General features: G+C 37.8%; 1 protein-coding gene across 8 annotated transcripts in view; it reads right to left on the reverse strand.

Annotated features, from left to right (window-relative positions):
* Window positions 1-6234: 6234 nt before the first annotated feature.
* Stxbp5l (syntaxin binding protein 5 like) overlaps window positions 6235-17773 on the reverse strand; it is a 268083-nt gene continuing 256544 nt past the window's right edge. For all 8 annotated transcript variants that reach the window (XM_031363837.1, XM_031363833.1, XM_031363831.1 and 5 more), the window contains 4 exons: window positions 13854-14019; window positions 10628-10739; window positions 8267-8487; window positions 6235-7949 (listed from right to left, as the gene is read on the reverse strand). In XM_031363837.1, coding sequence (XP_031219697.1) covers window positions 7908-7949; window positions 8267-8487; window positions 10628-10739; window positions 13854-14019 — 541 coding nt within the window. In that variant the 3' untranslated portion in view covers window positions 6235-7907. The remainder of the gene's footprint in view (window positions 7950-8266; window positions 8488-10627; window positions 10740-13853; window positions 14020-17773) is intronic.

Raw genomic sequence — 17773 nt, forward strand, 5'->3', positions numbered from 1 at the left:
ACACCTATTGGCTGGCATTTGATTGTGTGGATAACTTTCTCTCCTCCATATTTACTTATATCAGTGTGAATTCATGAGTTCCTACTTTATTTAATTATTACTGTGTTTTACAGTTAAATTATCCTTGACTTGGCCTGTGTAAGCTCTTTCAAACTGTTTTTGAGTGCTTCTGACATGCAGACATCTTTCATGGAATACTTCATTTTCTGATACAGAGTCTATTCCAGAATTGAATCAGTCATTCTCCTCACGATGCTCTAGCTCATTAGCAGGAGAGAATATTTGGAAATCATAATTCAGCACTAATTGTGTTGATTGCTGTGTATCTTTCTGTCTATTCGTTGTTCAGAATCAGGAAGTATTTATCTACAACATATACACATCTTTTCAGCATGCATACATACACATATAGTGTATATTTATATGTGTATCTATGTATATAGCTATTTATATAGATACAATTATATAAATATATAGTACATATATGTATATATAGTACATATATATATATATATATGCACAAAGTTCACACTGTTAACCAATTGTACTGACATTACCAGAGTTTCTCTACCTTTCCTTCTTTAAAAAGTTTTATTATTTTAAATTGAGAAATAATAATTATATTGACAGGGAATATTTGATAGTTCTATACATACTTAGCATAATTACCCCCTCAACTATCACCTCTTTGTGGTGGAACACTTAAAAATCCTCTTCTTTATCCATTTTGAGCATAAAAGTCCCAACTCCAGTTACCGTGCTGTATGTAGAAACACCAAAATGTAAAGCATTCTAGGCTTTTCTTTTAATTGTATACCCTCCTGTACTTTCTGTGAGAAACTTGGCTCCCATGTCCTCAATGAATTTATTTAAATGCCCAATTCCTTGAATGTGGCCGCTTTCTAGAACCAAAGGAGTTGCCTCTGCCCTGCTCCAAAGAAGACCTCAAATTCCCAGGTCACTGACCATGGAAGTCTCAGATGCCCCTTTTCCCATCTCAACTCTGTGGGTGCACCTCTCACCTCACCCCTGTGGTGCCCACCTCTGTGTGAGGTTGCCCTTGCTAACTTGTCCCAGTGCTGGGCTTGCCCTTTAAATAGAGCAGATGGCAGGAAAGACTTGAGGAAGGGCATCCTGTTGGATTGGAGTGAGGAAGCAGGGGAGGCAGGAATGAGTGACAGAGGAAGGGAGATGAAAGGGGAGAAAGCAGAAGAAAATGGTGAGTGCAAGTTAGGTTGTCGTAACAGAAAGATAAACTGATTCTCCTGAGACAAATTTGAAATAGGGGTTATTAGCATTTATATTTTAAAAGGCCCCATATTTTTTTCTTTTACTCAAAAGTATTTTTTAGCCTAAGGCTAGTTGTCATTTCTTTCAGTTTTATATAGATCCAACTCTAGAAGAAAGCTTGTGGTGGAGGGAGAATTTTCCTAAGATATATAGAACTTGGAAGAATAAGGTCAGCTGGCTAAGGCCACCTTATAGGAAAGTGCCAGAAGGAGAGTCAACAAGCTGGTGACAGCAGAGCAAATCAGAGGATTTCATGACCTCTAGTTGGAAGTGTAAACTCTCAACAGATTCATTTTTTTCAGCTTGAGCTGTAAAAACAGGAAGGAGGTCAAGGCCTCCAAGGTTTAAGTCTTTGGGCCACCGCAGTGCCTTGTGGGCACTGTAAACAAGTTTGCCTTTATTTTTATTCCACTGCAGGTTCCAGTCAACCAATAGCTGTGCAGGTTGTCTTTAAATTTCTCACTAAACTGTTAAATATGTCTGCAATTTGATCAAAAATCTCAGTAGGTATATCTAACTCGAATTCAATCAATAAAACCTAACAAGAGTCTATACATCTGGGGGACTTAGATTTTGTTTTCTGTGTTTTGCACAAATCAATATGTTCTCCTCATCCTGTCCGTGTTTTTTAAAAACATCCATTCTCAGTAAAACTATAGTTGACACTTTGCAAATGAGTGTTTTACCTCTATATATTTAATCTTATATATTGCAAAAATCAATAGTATATGACATCATGACATAAGAGAGCATCTATGTACAAACATATACAATTTTATTGATATCTCTACAGACTACAAGAATTTTAGGTATAGTCACAATTGCTGAATGCAACAGAAAAATAGTAATTTGTCATTTTTTGAAAAGATGCAAAAATTCTGAAGATGAAAGAAAGATACATCAATGGTGTCATCTGTGATTTCCTAGAATAAACCATCACATAATTAAGTACTAAAAATAATAGGTTATTAGAGATTTTGATCCTGTGTACAACTATCCCAAACCACCACCTAGTTTATCTTCTGGCTTTGCCATTGAGAAGAGTGGGCCAAGACAAGTGGGGAAGTAGCGTGAGGGAGAGGGCTCGGAGTGTTTTTGTGTTATTGCCTTCCATTGGCTGGAGTCTTTCTTGCTAGGGTGTAAGCACTTTTTCAGGGCACTTGTTCTTATTATGATTTTTCACTTATGCATATACCCCATGAGTATAAGAACAAACTCAAGTGGCCCTGGGAGCTTTAGGGACAGCAATCAAACAAGGAAGAGTTGTTCTCCCTGTTTGCTAATGTCAGGTCCAGCGGGATACCCATAACAGAGCAGGAGTCTCTCATCGTGTCTGCTCCTGAAGAAGGGTGCATAATAAACTTGGAGATGATTTAGTGATTGTTTTGGGAATTTCCATTGTCCAGATATTGAGAATTGATTTTACCATTTAACTTTTTATACTGCTTATTTTATGGTGATATTTCTGGTGTCTTATGTAAAAGACAGCTGAAATTTACAACCTTGATTAAATAACTAAAGATCAAGTCACACAGAGTAATATTACAGAGTTACAAAGACTTAGTGGAGCTGCCTGGTTAGAAATGTGCACTTCCTTTTGTTTTGTGAGAGGCACAGAATAAATGCCAATCAAGACAAGACCGTGTCTTTTACATTCTGCCTTCCCCAGTCCCTAGGAAGGGGCTAAGGATTTGCCAAGGAAGGCAAGAATCTTTCTTAGTTGATCATAAAGCAGTAGTTACCAACATTGGCCGGACACTGGACCCATGTTTAGGGCTTTTAAGAATACTGAGTTCTATTCCCAGTCTAAGACATTTTGAATTCATCGGGAATTTAAAAATCTTAAATAACTGTTATGTACAGCCAAGACTGACTATCACTCCTCCAGAAAAAAATAATATAAATAAAGACATTCGGTTTTGGTTGTATCAAAACCTCACTTTCCTCAGACCTCATATCCCTCCCGATACCCACAGGTTTCCCCCATGCTATACCCTCTTCTCCTGTTTCTAGATGAGACCTTATTGATATCTTCCATTCAGGAAGACAGATATACTAGTCAGGCCGATAGATAGAAATACTAGGCATTTTAGCACATGCTTCCTGGAATCTTGTATATGAGAGACAATGTTCAACCTGTTGGTTGATGGTCATCTCAGATACCTGGGCTGTGTTGATACACAGCACTACCACCTAAGATGGGGCTGAGTAACTGTAGGTGAAGAAGCTGAAGCTGTTGTTTCTTCAACACACTGAGAGCTAGACTTGATCTGGCATGCTGGCTTTCTCTGTCATTGCTCTCTGTGAATCAGTGTGGTCAGGGAACAGTGTTTGTACACTCCCCCAAGGAAGCCTGTGATACAAGGAATATCCTAATCCTAGGCCAAGGGAAAAGTAGTTTTCCTTTCTGGGCTAGCTTCATTTTATTATTTTGTCCAAATGCCTGATAGCTTAGTATGTCAAAAAACCTACCTTAATTTTCAACCAATACTGGGCTTAGTCATTTTATTTTCTCAGTCTGGAACAGATAATAGGTAAACAATATCTTTAAAATGATATTGGTAGGACATATAAAAGGGAACTTTACCTTTTAAGGTCTCTTTACATTTTTGAGGGATAGAGACCTAGATTGTATTGAGAATCAATTCCAAAGGATTTGAGAAATGTTTCTGTGATAGAATTGCTGGAAAGCTTAGTTTTGTCACTGTACACTTGGAGCTGATGTCACACAAAGACCCTATGGTACTGGAGTGCTAAGTCTGAGACTCAGAAAAGCACATCTTTAGGGGACTGAAATATCTGATAAGTCAATCACCCTCCACCCAAACCCAAGACGAATGGGTGGTCTCACGGTGGGATCATTGCTTACATTACTGTGAGAAGCAGGGACACAAACACGTCTTTTATTATTGGTGAATAGAATAAAAGGTTCATTTCTGCAGGAACACCAAGAAAGGCTTCTCTGTTGAGGAAGGAATGGGGGTAAAGTCACCTTGTCCTGATGGTGCTTCGCAAGCCTTATCTCCAGATGCCACTTCGTAGATATAATGTAATTTGATGGGAACCAAGACTCAGGGTCATCTTCTGCAGCACTATTAAAGTTTCTGGGGTGGTTTTCTTATGGTTCAAACAGAAGAGAGATGAGAAAATGCAAAAGATTATATGTATCAACATTACATTACTCATTTCCCTAAGATGACAATGATGACAAAAATGGTGGTGGTGGTGAGGTGATTTTGTGTGTGTGTGTGTGTGTGTGTGTGTGTGTGTGCGTGTGCGTGTGCGTGTGCGTGTGTGTGTGTTAAAGTTAATGCAAAAATTCAAAGAGAAAAATCACATCCATGGCTAAATTATTGTTATTGCTACTTCTGAATTATAAAAATAATTTTGATACAGTAAAACCTCATTAATTTGGATTCTGCTAATCATTGGTTTGTGGGATAAGTTACCCTTACAATAAGAAAGGATTCGGCAAACAACTTTGTAAGTACATTTAAACTTTAAACATTTATGAGAACTTGTTCTTTTCAAGCATGTCAGAAGCACCTATTCTAAGTGCTGCCTATTTATAAACTTTTGATGGATTTGCTGGAGCCAGAATTTTAAGCACATCTATTGTGAAATATGGATGTTCTTTTTGATATATTCTCTGTGTTCTTGGAAATAGTCTATATATTGTTAGCTTACTAATTCTCCAAAAATTTACCTCTATTGCATATGAATCATACATGTGTTTAGGGCAGGACTTCTCTTGTTAAGACAATGTGCTCTTATTGTATGTTGTTTTCCATAAAAACATAACATATATTTCACAGTCTGCCTCTTTAAGTGATGTAAAATAGTAGCTCTCAACTGGAAGCAATTTTGTCAAAAAGAATTTTTTTCTTTTTACTGTCATTACTAGCAGATTCTGACTGGCATCTAGAGGGCAGAAGCCAAGGACACTGTTAACATCCCAAAGAATTTTGTGCTATGGTGCTGCTTTTGAGAACCCTTGCTATAGAACAAGTGAACTTGGGGTATTGAGGATGAAACCCAGGATCTTGAACATGGTGGGCAAGCACTCTATCCTGCACTCTATCTCTAAAGCAAGTTACCTATTACAGGGAGTTTCAGAGATAGTCATTAAATTCAACGCTACTTTGGATTGAAATTCACTATTTCTAAATAAAAGAAATATCATATTCTTCTGGTCATTTTAAAATGTAGAAATGTTAAAGTACCACTGGGTGTTGTGGGGCATGTCTATAATCCAAGCACTTGGGAGCCAGAAGCAGGTGGATCTCTGTGAGTTCAAGGCCAGCCTGGTCTACAAAGAGAGTTTCAGGACAGTCAGAGCTGTAACATAAAGAAACCCTGTCTTGGAAAAGCAAAAACCAAACCAAAAAACAACCCCAAACAATATACAAACAAGCAAGAAGACAGACACCCCCCAAACAACAACAACAACAACAAAAACAAATCCCAGAAATGTTAAAGTATTCATAAAAGCCAGAAACTTGGGTCCTTAAAACAGATCACATAAATTCTGTGTTGCAATTTGGCTGTTAATGTTTTTCAGGTCCTGGCTTTAAATTTCATTAATATTTCATTGTATAAATGTGTATATTGTCTGTATTTCCAAGTCAAGTCCTCTTATACTCATGCAGATTTACAGACAGTTTTAAGAAACCAGAATTTAAGGACTCTGATAAATGCTACTCTAGTGTGTATTTTCTGGTTCTTTTAATCATCTCTGCCTTTTCTTCAAAATCACTGCGAAAAATTAAAAGGAAGCACCACTTCAAACAAAAGATCAATGAAAATAATAATTTTGAGCCGGGCAGTGGTGGCGCACGCCTTTAATCCCAGCACTTGGGAGGCAGAGGCAGGCGGATCTCTGAGTTTGAGGCCAGCCTGGTCTACAGAGTGAGTTCCAGGACAGCCAGGGCTAAACAGAGAAACCCTGTCTCAAAAAAATATAAAAATATATAAAAAAAAAAAAAAAAGAAAATAATAATTTTGTCTACTAAGTTGGATTCAAGGAAGTGTCAATATCTGAAACACAAATGTAACTCCAGTTAGACCTCAAAACCCAGTGAACGCACCACATAATTTAAGATTTTAAAAACAGGAAGAACATCCTGTTTGGGGAGTCCTGTGACTCCGACTTCCAAGCATGTTCAACAGAGCAAGCAGGAATCTTCCTTTGTTTTCCTTTGCAGTGCTTCTCTGCTGGGTTATGATGGGTCATTTTATCATGCTCCAGCTGATCTTAACTCTTGAGAGTTTTTAGAAGGCATATGGTATTTACTGACACATGCCTTTGACTTATATTAGTCAATTTAGTGACAAAGCTATTGGTTTTATATCATTAAATTATCTCTGGATTTGTGTTACCCATAATAATAACTGTGGCAAGATAGCTAAAACATCTCTACATTTCATAAGGGTTTCCAGTAATAAGTGCTGAGCCCTAAAATGTTTTCTAGTGAAAGCCCTTGTGTATCAGAAATGTGATGAGTCAGAATCTCTTTCCTAAAACATTAGCTGAGGTTTTACTGAATCACTTCAAAGAGAATGACCAGTTTGGTCTGTGAATGTCAGGCTGCAAAAGCACCTTGGGATTGTAGACCCTATTGGGTCTGAACAGTAATATACTGTGTAATTGGCAGATAAGGGTACAAATGGTGCTTTAAAAATATATCGCTTTGGAAACTAAAATTGGGGTGTGTGAAATTCCACTCTTTGTGAAATCAGTTCTCAAAGCTAACTGCGCTGTTCCTATAGTCTAGTTTCTGCAAACTTATCGCCACCTCCTCTGTAGAATGTAAACCAGGCTGAAACAATGCTTTGAGGGGACTCAACCCTGCACGGTTTATGACTAAAACTAGGAATTCATCTTGAAGGTGGCAGACATGGAAAGAAAAGTGTTGGGGATACGTCACTATCCTGACAATCCTTGCTTATGAATGAGAGCTGCGAATGATGTGAACTACTACAGAGAGGGAAAATGTAATCAGATTCCTGATGTAAGAATTCAGGAATGTCCTAGTATACTAAGGAGAGTTTCAGATGAGAAGGAAATTCTGGGTATGTTTTGATTCCTTTCAGTTGGGTAGGGCAAATACACTTAAAATGCACTGATATCTTCTAATGCAGATTTTAAAATTGTTGGGTGTGGCCCAATTCATGAAAGTAGTTTACCATAAATCCTTTTCTTCTGTTATAACATGCTTTTGTTTCTTTTCCTCTTAAGATGTTAATTTATCATGCAAAGAATTTTGTCATTAAGTGCATTAATGCTTTTGTTTGTACAGGAAATTTCAAATCAAAAGGACACCCCATAGTTTCCAAACGTGAATTCTTAGCAAATGCCTTGCCAAGAGGATGGTCTCCATTCCACATGGGGAAAAGACAAACGCGGCCATTGTCTTGGGGTGTTAACCGGGGTTCCAGCCTTGATGTTGCACAGCATCTTTGCCTTTGAGAAGTCTCCTTTATGATAACTTCAGATGGACTATAATGGAACATTTTGTAGAAGAAACTGGTTTCTAGCAGTTGTATAGTGATGCTGGGAATAAATTTGGTTTCCCTGAATAATGGTTTCTCAAAGCAGTCCCAGTTTCTTTTGAAGGTTAGAACTGGTACCACTTCTTATCCTTATATTTCAGCATCAGCTGGAAAGAAAAAAAGAATAGCAATTAAAACATTCTCCAAAACCTTACAAATGTTACTCAGCAAATCACTGTTGAGTTAATCATCATTAAAACCTAAAACATAAAAGCCGGGCGGTGGTGGCGCACGCCTTTAATCCCAGCACTTGGGAGGCAGAGGCAGGCGGATTTCTGAGTTCGAGGCCAGCCTGGTCTCCAGAGTGAGTTCCAGGACAGCCAGGGCTATACAGAGAAACCCTGTCTCGAAAAAAACCAAAAAAAAAAAAAACCTAAAACATACTGAAATTGTAGGGCTGCCTGTATTTGCTTGGGCAGTTTACCTCATGTGCGTGCTTGGAAAATGCTTCTGCACTGGTCATCATGCCCGCGGTCTTCTCCTCCAGCTCGCCCAGACGCTGCCCTCTCTCATCAAGTGCAATTCGGGCTCGGGTCAGCTCTCCCATCACCCCGCCAGCAGCGCCTTTCACCCCTTCTATACTTCCTGGTCCAGGAATGTGTTGTGCAAGACTGCGGGATGCTTTTCCTGCCGAGGCCTCCCCAACTGAAAATGTAGGTCACAGACATTTAAAACAGATCAGAAATTCATAGTCAAGGTGGGCACCAGGGCAAAAAGATACTTGTTAACTTTCAACTACTATCATAGTTTTTATTCAAAGGATGGCATTTCTGGTGTTAACATACAGATGGGTATGTGTGAAAGATATGAGTACACCAGGATGCCTAAGGGAGAAACTGGGGGAGAAGGTTGGGGAGACATAGTTATCATATGTCTTTGTGTATATGTGGTTTGTAAATGGGACTGCACTTTCTCACAATATGGCAACATCTTTTTCTTGTTTTCTTTTGTGCAGATTCACATATGTGTTCATGTGTTTGGGCATGTGTACTTTTATGATTCTGCATGTGAAAGTTAGATGTTAACATCAGTTGCTGTCAGTGCTGTCCATCTTCATTGTTTTCCTACAAAACTGATTGAATGATTACAGTGTGTGTGTGTGTGTATGAATGTGTGTGTGTGTGAGAGAGAGACAGAGACGGAGACAGAGACAGAGACAGTGAAGGAAATGGGCTTAGTTCCTGCTACTGCATAAATTTGGAGGCCAGAGGACAACTTATGGGAATTCAATCTTTCCATCTACCATGTGCGTGTCCCAGGATTTGAACTCAGGTTGTCAGTTTGATGTAAGTGTCTCCACTGGCTGAGCCATCTTGGGACCTACATCTTGGTTTTTGAGACAGGGTCTTTCACTGACTAGCCAGTGAGCCCCAGTGATATGCCTATCTCTATTTTCCCATCATTAAGATTACAAGCACATACCGCCTCCCCTAGCTTTCTTTTGTGCATTCTGGGAATTGAACTCAATTCCTAATATGTGCAAGGCAAGCACTTTACTGACACACCCATCTCTGTAGTCATACACAGTTGTACTTATTAACATGAAGAAATTGGAATTCTCAAGTACATAAAACCTCATGTTTGGCATATACCAATGCATGTTTTAATCTGAGGCTGCCCAATATTCTCTGTTAATCTTTATATAGAAGCATTTGTAAGGTCCCTACTTTTCTTTAAATAGTAGAGAATTAGGCATAGGATTATATAAGTAAAAGTTTTAAATTTGTGGTTTTTATAATAAAAGTTTTCTTGTTAGGAACAAAGTTCTGTTTTACTTAACATAAGTTAAACAAGGTTGAAAATTGCCCTCTCAATTGGGTCAGCTTATTGATAGCACAGACCTGTAATTCCAACTCTTGTGAGGTGGAGGAAAGGGGGTCAAGAGTTGAAGGTCAGAGTGGTTTGCACAGTGAGATCCTTTCACAAAAAAAAATGCATTGTAATAATACACAGCCCTCTTGGCAGAAATTTAGTGAATATTTTCAGGACTGTCACATTGGAAAGCAATCTAGGCTTTTAAAAATAAAAGTCTCACTGATATCTACATACTTAATAAACTACATACTTAACAAATCTACATACTACAAAACAAACTTTAATAAAGCATTTAATAAACCACTGCATTTTAGTGTCTCATAAAGCTGTATAACTACTATATAATTTTAGAATATTTCCATTTTTCCAAAAGAAACTCAAACTCATTAGCAATCATTCCATATTATCTCATTATCCCAGCCTTGGGCAACAACTGATTAACTTTTAGTACCCATGAGCTCACCTATTCTGGACAATTTATATGGATAGAATAAAATAATAGGTGGACATTTTCTGGTCTGGCCTCTCTGATTTAGCATAGTATTTGTTAATTTCTATATTGCCACATATAAGACAATATTCCCTTTATTGGCTAAAATAATATTCAGCTATAGGTGGTGCCTGTGTCTTCTTACACATTAAGACAGGGTTGATCTGCAACTGATCTGCAATTCTTATTAGGTTGCTCATTACTTATTTGAAATATATATACATATATATGTATATGTACAATATATATGTACATGTATATTTGTGCTTAATTATTTCCAAATATAGTGACTATTTTATTCATGTTGAATAAACATAATAATTTAAAAATACAGGGAAAACTAACACTCAAATTTTAAAATAGTCACAAAAGCACTTTGATTTAGAATTTAAGATATAGTATATTAAACCACACTCAAACACATACACACAAATGGGTCTTCTATTTTGTGATAGGTTCTTTAGATGAGGATTTACTCACAGAGTTCTTCTCTGTCAAATGTCTGTCCACTTCCACCAAACAGTCCCTTGAGAAAGCCTCTATTTTGGGCTTCTGGTGTTTCTATAGGAGTAAACAAATCGCCTAACATGTCCTGCACCAAGTAAACAGAGAGAGGGTTAGAGCAACTAAGATTACATTAATAGATGAAAAGGTAATACTGTGAGATACTGCACTATGTCACAAAGACAGCCTTTTCATATCTTCCCCATGTGAGGGCTCCCTTGTCTGGCCTCAGTGAGAGAAGATGCACCTAACCCTCAAGAGACTTTAGGCCCCAGGGAGTGGGGAGGTCTGCTGGGGTGGGTGTGGGTGGGACATCTTCTTGGAGACAGTTGGGTTGGGGGGGGGTGCGAGGATTGTGGGATGTGGAATAGTCAGAGGGTGGACCAGGAGAGAGAGAAAGTCTGAACTGTAAAACAAAAAATTAAAGAAAAAAAAGTTTAAAAAAAAAAAAGAAAAGGGAGTAGAGTAAGCTAAAAAAGGAGGATGTCAGATCATTTCCATTTCCAATATTATGGTCTTATATATGGGAGACCTCAATCTAAATGATTTTCTAGAAAACTCTTAGAAATAATAAACCTTTACTGCAAAAGTAGCAAGTCACAAGCAATACATAAAAATTAATAGCTTTTCCTAAATGCTAGTAATAAAAATGCTGAGAAAAAAATGAGAAAAGAGCTGCCATTTTCACAATATGTTAAAAATCCCCAGGAATAAATCTAACTAACAATGCCCCAGACTTCTATAATGAAAATTTTAAATTACTGAAAAGAGAAATTGAAGAAGCCAATAGATGACAGAAAGACTTTCCATACTCATGGATCAGCAGATTATTATGAAAATAGTTATATAAACACAAGCAACCTACAGATTCAATGCGTTCATCAATGACACTTTACAGAACTTATTTTTTTCAAAATCCATAGGAAGGACAAAAGACCAAACAGCCACAGCAATTGTGAGCAAAAGGAACAATTCTGAGATATCTCTACTTCTAGTCTCAGTTATATTATAGATCCATAGCTCTACAACCAGAATGTCACTAACATAGGAACAAACATGTAGATCAACATAGCAGAACAGAGGGCCCAAAAATAAATCCACTCAGCTACAGTGATATGATTTCTTACAAAAAGGGCAAAAACATTTTGTAGAAGATACAATTCCTTCAACAAATGGCGCTGGGCCTATTTGTCAGTCCCTTACAGAAGAATTAAACTGGATCTTATCCTGCATAAAATCAATTAAAAATTGATCAAATATTAATTTAAGACCTGAAACTATGAATTTGTTATCAGAAAATGTTTCAAATTATAGGTATATGTAAGGAGTTTCTGAAAAGAACTCAAATAATAAATGAAATAAAATCAAGAATTTGAAAAATCAAGCTTACTAAATTATGATACTTCTCAACAAAGGAAACAAATGAGCAGGTAGATTACAGAATGGGAAAAAATCTAATTTACATCAGACAAATGCTTAACATATAGATAGCTGGATCCATATCTCACATCCTGAATGAAATCAATTAAAAACTGATCAAATATTAATGTAAGGCCTAAAACTATGAAATTGTTATGAAAAATGTTTTAAATTATAGGTATATGCAAGGAGTAAGGATATAAGTGTATATATACATATACACATATATGTATATATACATACATGTATATATACATACATATCTAATGTATACATATATAATATTACTAAAATGCAAAGAAAGCAAATACCAGAAAAACCAAACAATTCAGCTTATAAATGAGCTAATGAATAAATACAGTAATCAAATGATAAAGACAAATGCCCAATAACAAGCTTTACCACTAGGAAATGCAAATTTAAACTATATCAAGATGCCATGTCACCTAGTCAGAATGGCAGCTATTAGGAAAATAATCAGTTCTAGCTTGTATGCTGCTGGTGGGAATATAAATGAGTCTGTCCACTGTGGAATTCAGCATGCTCATGGAGCTTCCCTAAACAAACAGTAGAACATATGCTCAGTTGTGCTACCCTTGAGTATACATACACCCAAGGACTTTTAGTTAACATACCACAGTGATACTAGCCTCTCTCTCTCTCTCTCTCTCTCTCTCTCTCTCTCTCTCTCTCTCTCTCTTTCTCTCTCTCTCTCTCTGCTCTTCCTCTCTCACTCTCTCCATCTCTCTTTGGTATTACTATTTACAGCAAGTTCTACGAAGTTATAGAACAAGTACAGAGAAATGAATGAAGAAAATGTGGTATGATTTCACAGTTGAAGTTTATTAAGAATTTTATAAAGAATGAAATTATGTGGGCTTGGGAGATGGATCTACAGTTAAGAACATTGGATACTCTTTCAAAGGACCTGGGTTTAACTCCTAGCACCTCATAGTTGTGTGTAACAGTTGATCTGACATATAGCAGTAGATATCCCTATCTATCTGTCTGTCTGTCTGTCTATCTATCTATCTATCTATCTATCTATCTATCTATCTATCTATCCATCTATCTATCTATTTATCTGTATCTCTAGATGGTTTGACTGTCTTCTGACCTCTGTGACTACCAGCAACATACATATACAGATATACATGTAGGCAACACACCTATACATATAAAATAAAAAAAAACAATGAAAATTGATGCAACTGGAGATTATTATTTTAAACAAATCAGATTCAGAACAACAGATATTACATGTTCTCTCTCATTTATGGGTTCTAGATTTTATGTACATATATAAAATTCTTCATACGCACACACGCACACATATGCAGTGTATATAAAACATGAAATAAAACCTAGGCTCTCTGGAGAAACTGAATAATAGGAAGAGAAGGAGAGAAGGAAAAAATATTTCCAAGAGTGCATATCATAAAGTATATAATATACTTGCATAAAATGTCATTATAAAACCTATCTCTCTATATAAGAAACTTATGCCAGTATGATTAAAACAAAACTCCCTAGAATAAAATGAATACTTATCAATTCCACTAGTACTATAAATGACCATTATAATCAGTTTCTTCTATTACTTCCATGTATATATACCTAGGACCACAATAGGAATCTGTAGGACTACATTGAAGAATATATATTCAAAATGTCTTCTAGGAAGAGTGTATTTATTGTCTTGTTCAATGATACTTCAGTTTATAGATGTCTCTATTCTTTCTCTTAACAATCACATTTATTTCTATAAAGGAACTTTACCTACCTGAATATTATCACACATTTCTTGGCTATATGTTAATCGTTGAATTTCAGTAGGAGAGACGAGGTATAATGCCTGTCCTTCATTAGTAAAACAAAATGTCCGTGCTATTCTCATGTCTGTCAGTGGCAAATAATTAACATCCAACATTGGGCGAAGACTAGGTAAGCTAAATAGAAAAAAAAAAAAACAGTAAATCTGTATTTCATATTTTTGTTGATATAAACATTTTCTTTAATAAAAAACTTTTAAGTCATTATTTCATGGGTTTTTATAGTATCTTTAAAGATAAGTAGTAAATAGGCTTCCATGTGTACATGTATAAACATGAGCACAATTCTATTTTTGCCAGCATATATGCTTAGCACATACCCTTAAAGATTAATGTAGAGGCCCATAGTCTGTCTTTAAGATAACTTTCTAGTCTTTGGGCTTACACACCAACAGAAATGCGAATGGGGTCAGTCTAGTGTGCCTGGGCACATTGTGCTTTGTTCCTCATTCTTAGTTGCTCTTCACAGGGAATGTGATCTTCTTGTCTCTTAGCCTCTCTGTATTTAACATGACTAGTAAGTAAACATGGCCCTGGCTTAAGAGAATGAGCATATGTAACAAATTAGCATTTATGCATGAGAAAGACTACATCTCTAGTGCCTTTCTATCCTGACCCTGCTGCTATAATGTTAATAAGATTGTGCTAGGGATGTCCTTTGGATACTGTAGTTAGAGCCAATTTTACAATGATGAAAAACAATTCCACTGTTTGTTCTTTTCTTGAACATGGAGGGCAGAGGTAACTGCTTTGGTTTAATCCTCATACTTAGAAACTACTCTAATTCTTTGTGTTAACTAATTTTCATTCATCCTGAAATACAGAGATAGTATCCAAAAGTACCATTTTTCTTTTAAAAATATTTTATAACTATATTCTTTGCATCCCAAAATTTACTATATCATTTGGGGACCGAAATCTACCTTATTGGAATAAGTATTTATTAATGTTCTAGCATCATACTGCCTGGTACTTTAGCCATCAACTAGTCATATGACTACTGAGCAACTGGTCCTTGGATAGTCAGAACTGTGGTATGCTGAGAGCACACTGGATTTCAAAGACTATCCTGAATTATCCTAAATATGGACCTGGAGAGATAGCTTGGAGGTTAAGAGAGCTTGTTGCTCTTCCAGAGGATCCAGGTTTGAATCCGAGTACCCACACCAGACAGATGACAACTGCCTGTAACTTCAGCTCCAGGGAATCTGACACCTGCTCCTGGCCTCTAAGAGCACCTGAACACATGTGTATAACCCACATCTACACACAATTAAAAATAAGAGTTTAGAAAATTATCTGAAACATGATAAATATAGTAATGGTTTAATATAAATTTTGAATGAAAAGCAAGCTGAGAAAAGGCAAGAGCCCCACTGCATAAATAAATGTCCCCATAATTGAAACATGTCTAGAGGTTCAATAATTTACAGACAAGGGGGGTTGATCTCCACTGAAAATCTTTCAAAATAGTTTGAGAAAGGGATAATCTGATAGAGAAAGAATCAGAAATATTTGAGAATAAGCATGCTATGATTGCTTTTACCCCCAGAGTTTCTCATTCACTAATTCCTTATAGATCTGCTCAAGTCTTCTCAATTAGAAATAATGAAATAAAGCACCATGGAAGTCTGGTTTTACTCTTTGGGTCCTTTCTTACTTCTCTTTCTGTTTATCACAGATTTTTCTGAAAGAATAGCTCGTAGCAGGCTAAAGCATCAGACAGTAAACACTTTAGGCTCTGGGGGTCTGCAGTGTCTCCTGTGCGAGTGATCAGCTCCGCTGTGTAATGTACAGGCAGCCATGGTCAGCAAATGAAAAAACCAAACCAAACAAATGGTGGGTAAGGCTGTGCCAAAAACACCTTTATTTTCAGATATTTGAGTTACTTTAATTCTCACCAACCATATTATCTGACTTTTTCAGTCAATTCTTGGCTTGCAGGCTGTACAAAATCAGACAAGGGATGATTTTGTTATCATTTGCCAACCTTATATCAGTACTACTCTTTCTTCTCTTGCCCTCCCCACAGTTAGTTTTGCCTTCACTATGCTAACACTTGCTTTCTTAAAGGCTTTCATGCAGCCTAGCCTGCCCTCCAGGTTACTATGTAGCAGAGAATTATCTAGACCTTTGGAACCTTCTGCCTTCACCCCTGGTATTCTAGTCATACTCCACTATGGCCACTTAGTAGTTTTGTCCCTGGGATGCCACTGCTTTGACTGCAGTGCAGCATTGGCTACCTCTTGACTGCCTCTTGTGACCACAGCGCTGCCACGCCCACTTGTCTACTCCAGTAAAGTCTGCAGTGTGAGGCTTGAAGGCCTGATCACGGACCAGAGGCATATGGCTTCAAAGGGAGTTTGTCTCCTGGGTATTCAGTCAGTCTCTGGCATCTCCTAACTCAGACATGTTCTAGATTAGTCTTTCCAATACTCAACATGCCTTCTTATTCAGGCATAAAGGTACCCCAAGAAATGATTTGTAAATAGTTAAAACTAAAATTAAACATTGTTCCCTGGCCAGCACAGCGTTCCAATATATCCTAATTTATTACCAAGCTGTCATTAGCTTGGAATTTCTCACAAAGAAGCTGCCTTATCAGACAGGGTGTCCTCAGAGTTAGGAATAGAGGTCAGCCACTATTGCTAACTCTAAACATAGTTAGAATTCTCGGAGAAGTCCCACAGAAGACAGAATTGTTTTACATACCAGAGAGTAATTGAAGGGCTTCCCTAACTTAAGGGCATTCTCAGAACTGCTAGATTGGGACTTCCTGGTGCTTGCCTCCAACAGACCCAGAGAATTAGCTTGGGACTGCCAAGATAGCCCCAGCAGGAAGGGCACCACTGCTCTTCTGCTTTGCACCTGGATGCCTGATCTTACCGACCTTGATGTGACTGTCACTTGCCTATGTGACTTCTGTCTTGCTGTCTGGTCTTACTGACCTTGATGTGGCCCTCACCTGACTATGTGACTTTTGTCATTTGCTCTGTTTTCTGTATACTATATAAGCCTGGTTTTCACTTTGTGCATGGACTTATATATTCAGATTTGAGACAGAGCATTTGAGCTTTGAGCCTCATGCAGTCCGCAGCCCCTCTCCCCTTTCCCCCTCCCACAGCCCAGAACACTTGGCTTGGCCCAGGGGGTGTTGCACCTGTCCAGAAGAGGTGGCTGCTTTAGACCCAGTGTGTTTCAGGTGGCCTCAGATGTACCTCGACTGCTGAGCTGCCAGAGTTTTCATTTCCCTTTTGTAATGACTGTAAAAGTTTGATGCCATTCTTAAGAATTACACTCAGACTCAGCACTTCCTCATGTCGACTCTGTGACTCTGTTTATCATTCACCGAATTTTTTGCTCACCTGACCAGAACTCTCATCCTGTGGAACAAGAGGTCCCTGCAGTGAACCCAGTTCAAGGCACAGTGCAGCATTGGCTACCCCTTGACTGCCTCTTATGACCGCGGTGCAGCGTTGGCTACCTCTTGACCACCTCTTGTGATTGTAGTGCAGTGTTGGCTACCTCTTGACCACCTCTTGTGACCGTAGTACAGTGTTGGCTACCTCTTGACCACCTCTTGTGACCGTAGTACAGTGTTGGCTACTTCTTGACTGCTTCTTGTGACTGCAGTACAGCATTGGCGACCTCTTGACCACCTCTTATGACCGTGGTGCAGTGTTGGCTACCTCTTGACCACCTCTTTTCTTTATAACAGCAGGGTGCTTCCTGGCCCTTGTTTTATCTCTCTGATGACATCTCAACCTCCTCCTTTGGGCTCTCTTTCCTCCAGTGCATAAATGCAGAGCCTGGCCCCTATCTATCCTCAGCACAGTCTACTGTTCATTTCTTTCTTTTTTTTTTTTTTTTT

The sequence above is a fragment of the Mastomys coucha genome, unplaced genomic scaffold (assembly GCF_008632895.1).
Source record: "Mastomys coucha isolate ucsf_1 unplaced genomic scaffold, UCSF_Mcou_1 pScaffold12, whole genome shotgun sequence".
Taxonomy (NCBI): Eukaryota; Metazoa; Chordata; class Mammalia; order Rodentia; family Muridae; genus Mastomys; species Mastomys coucha.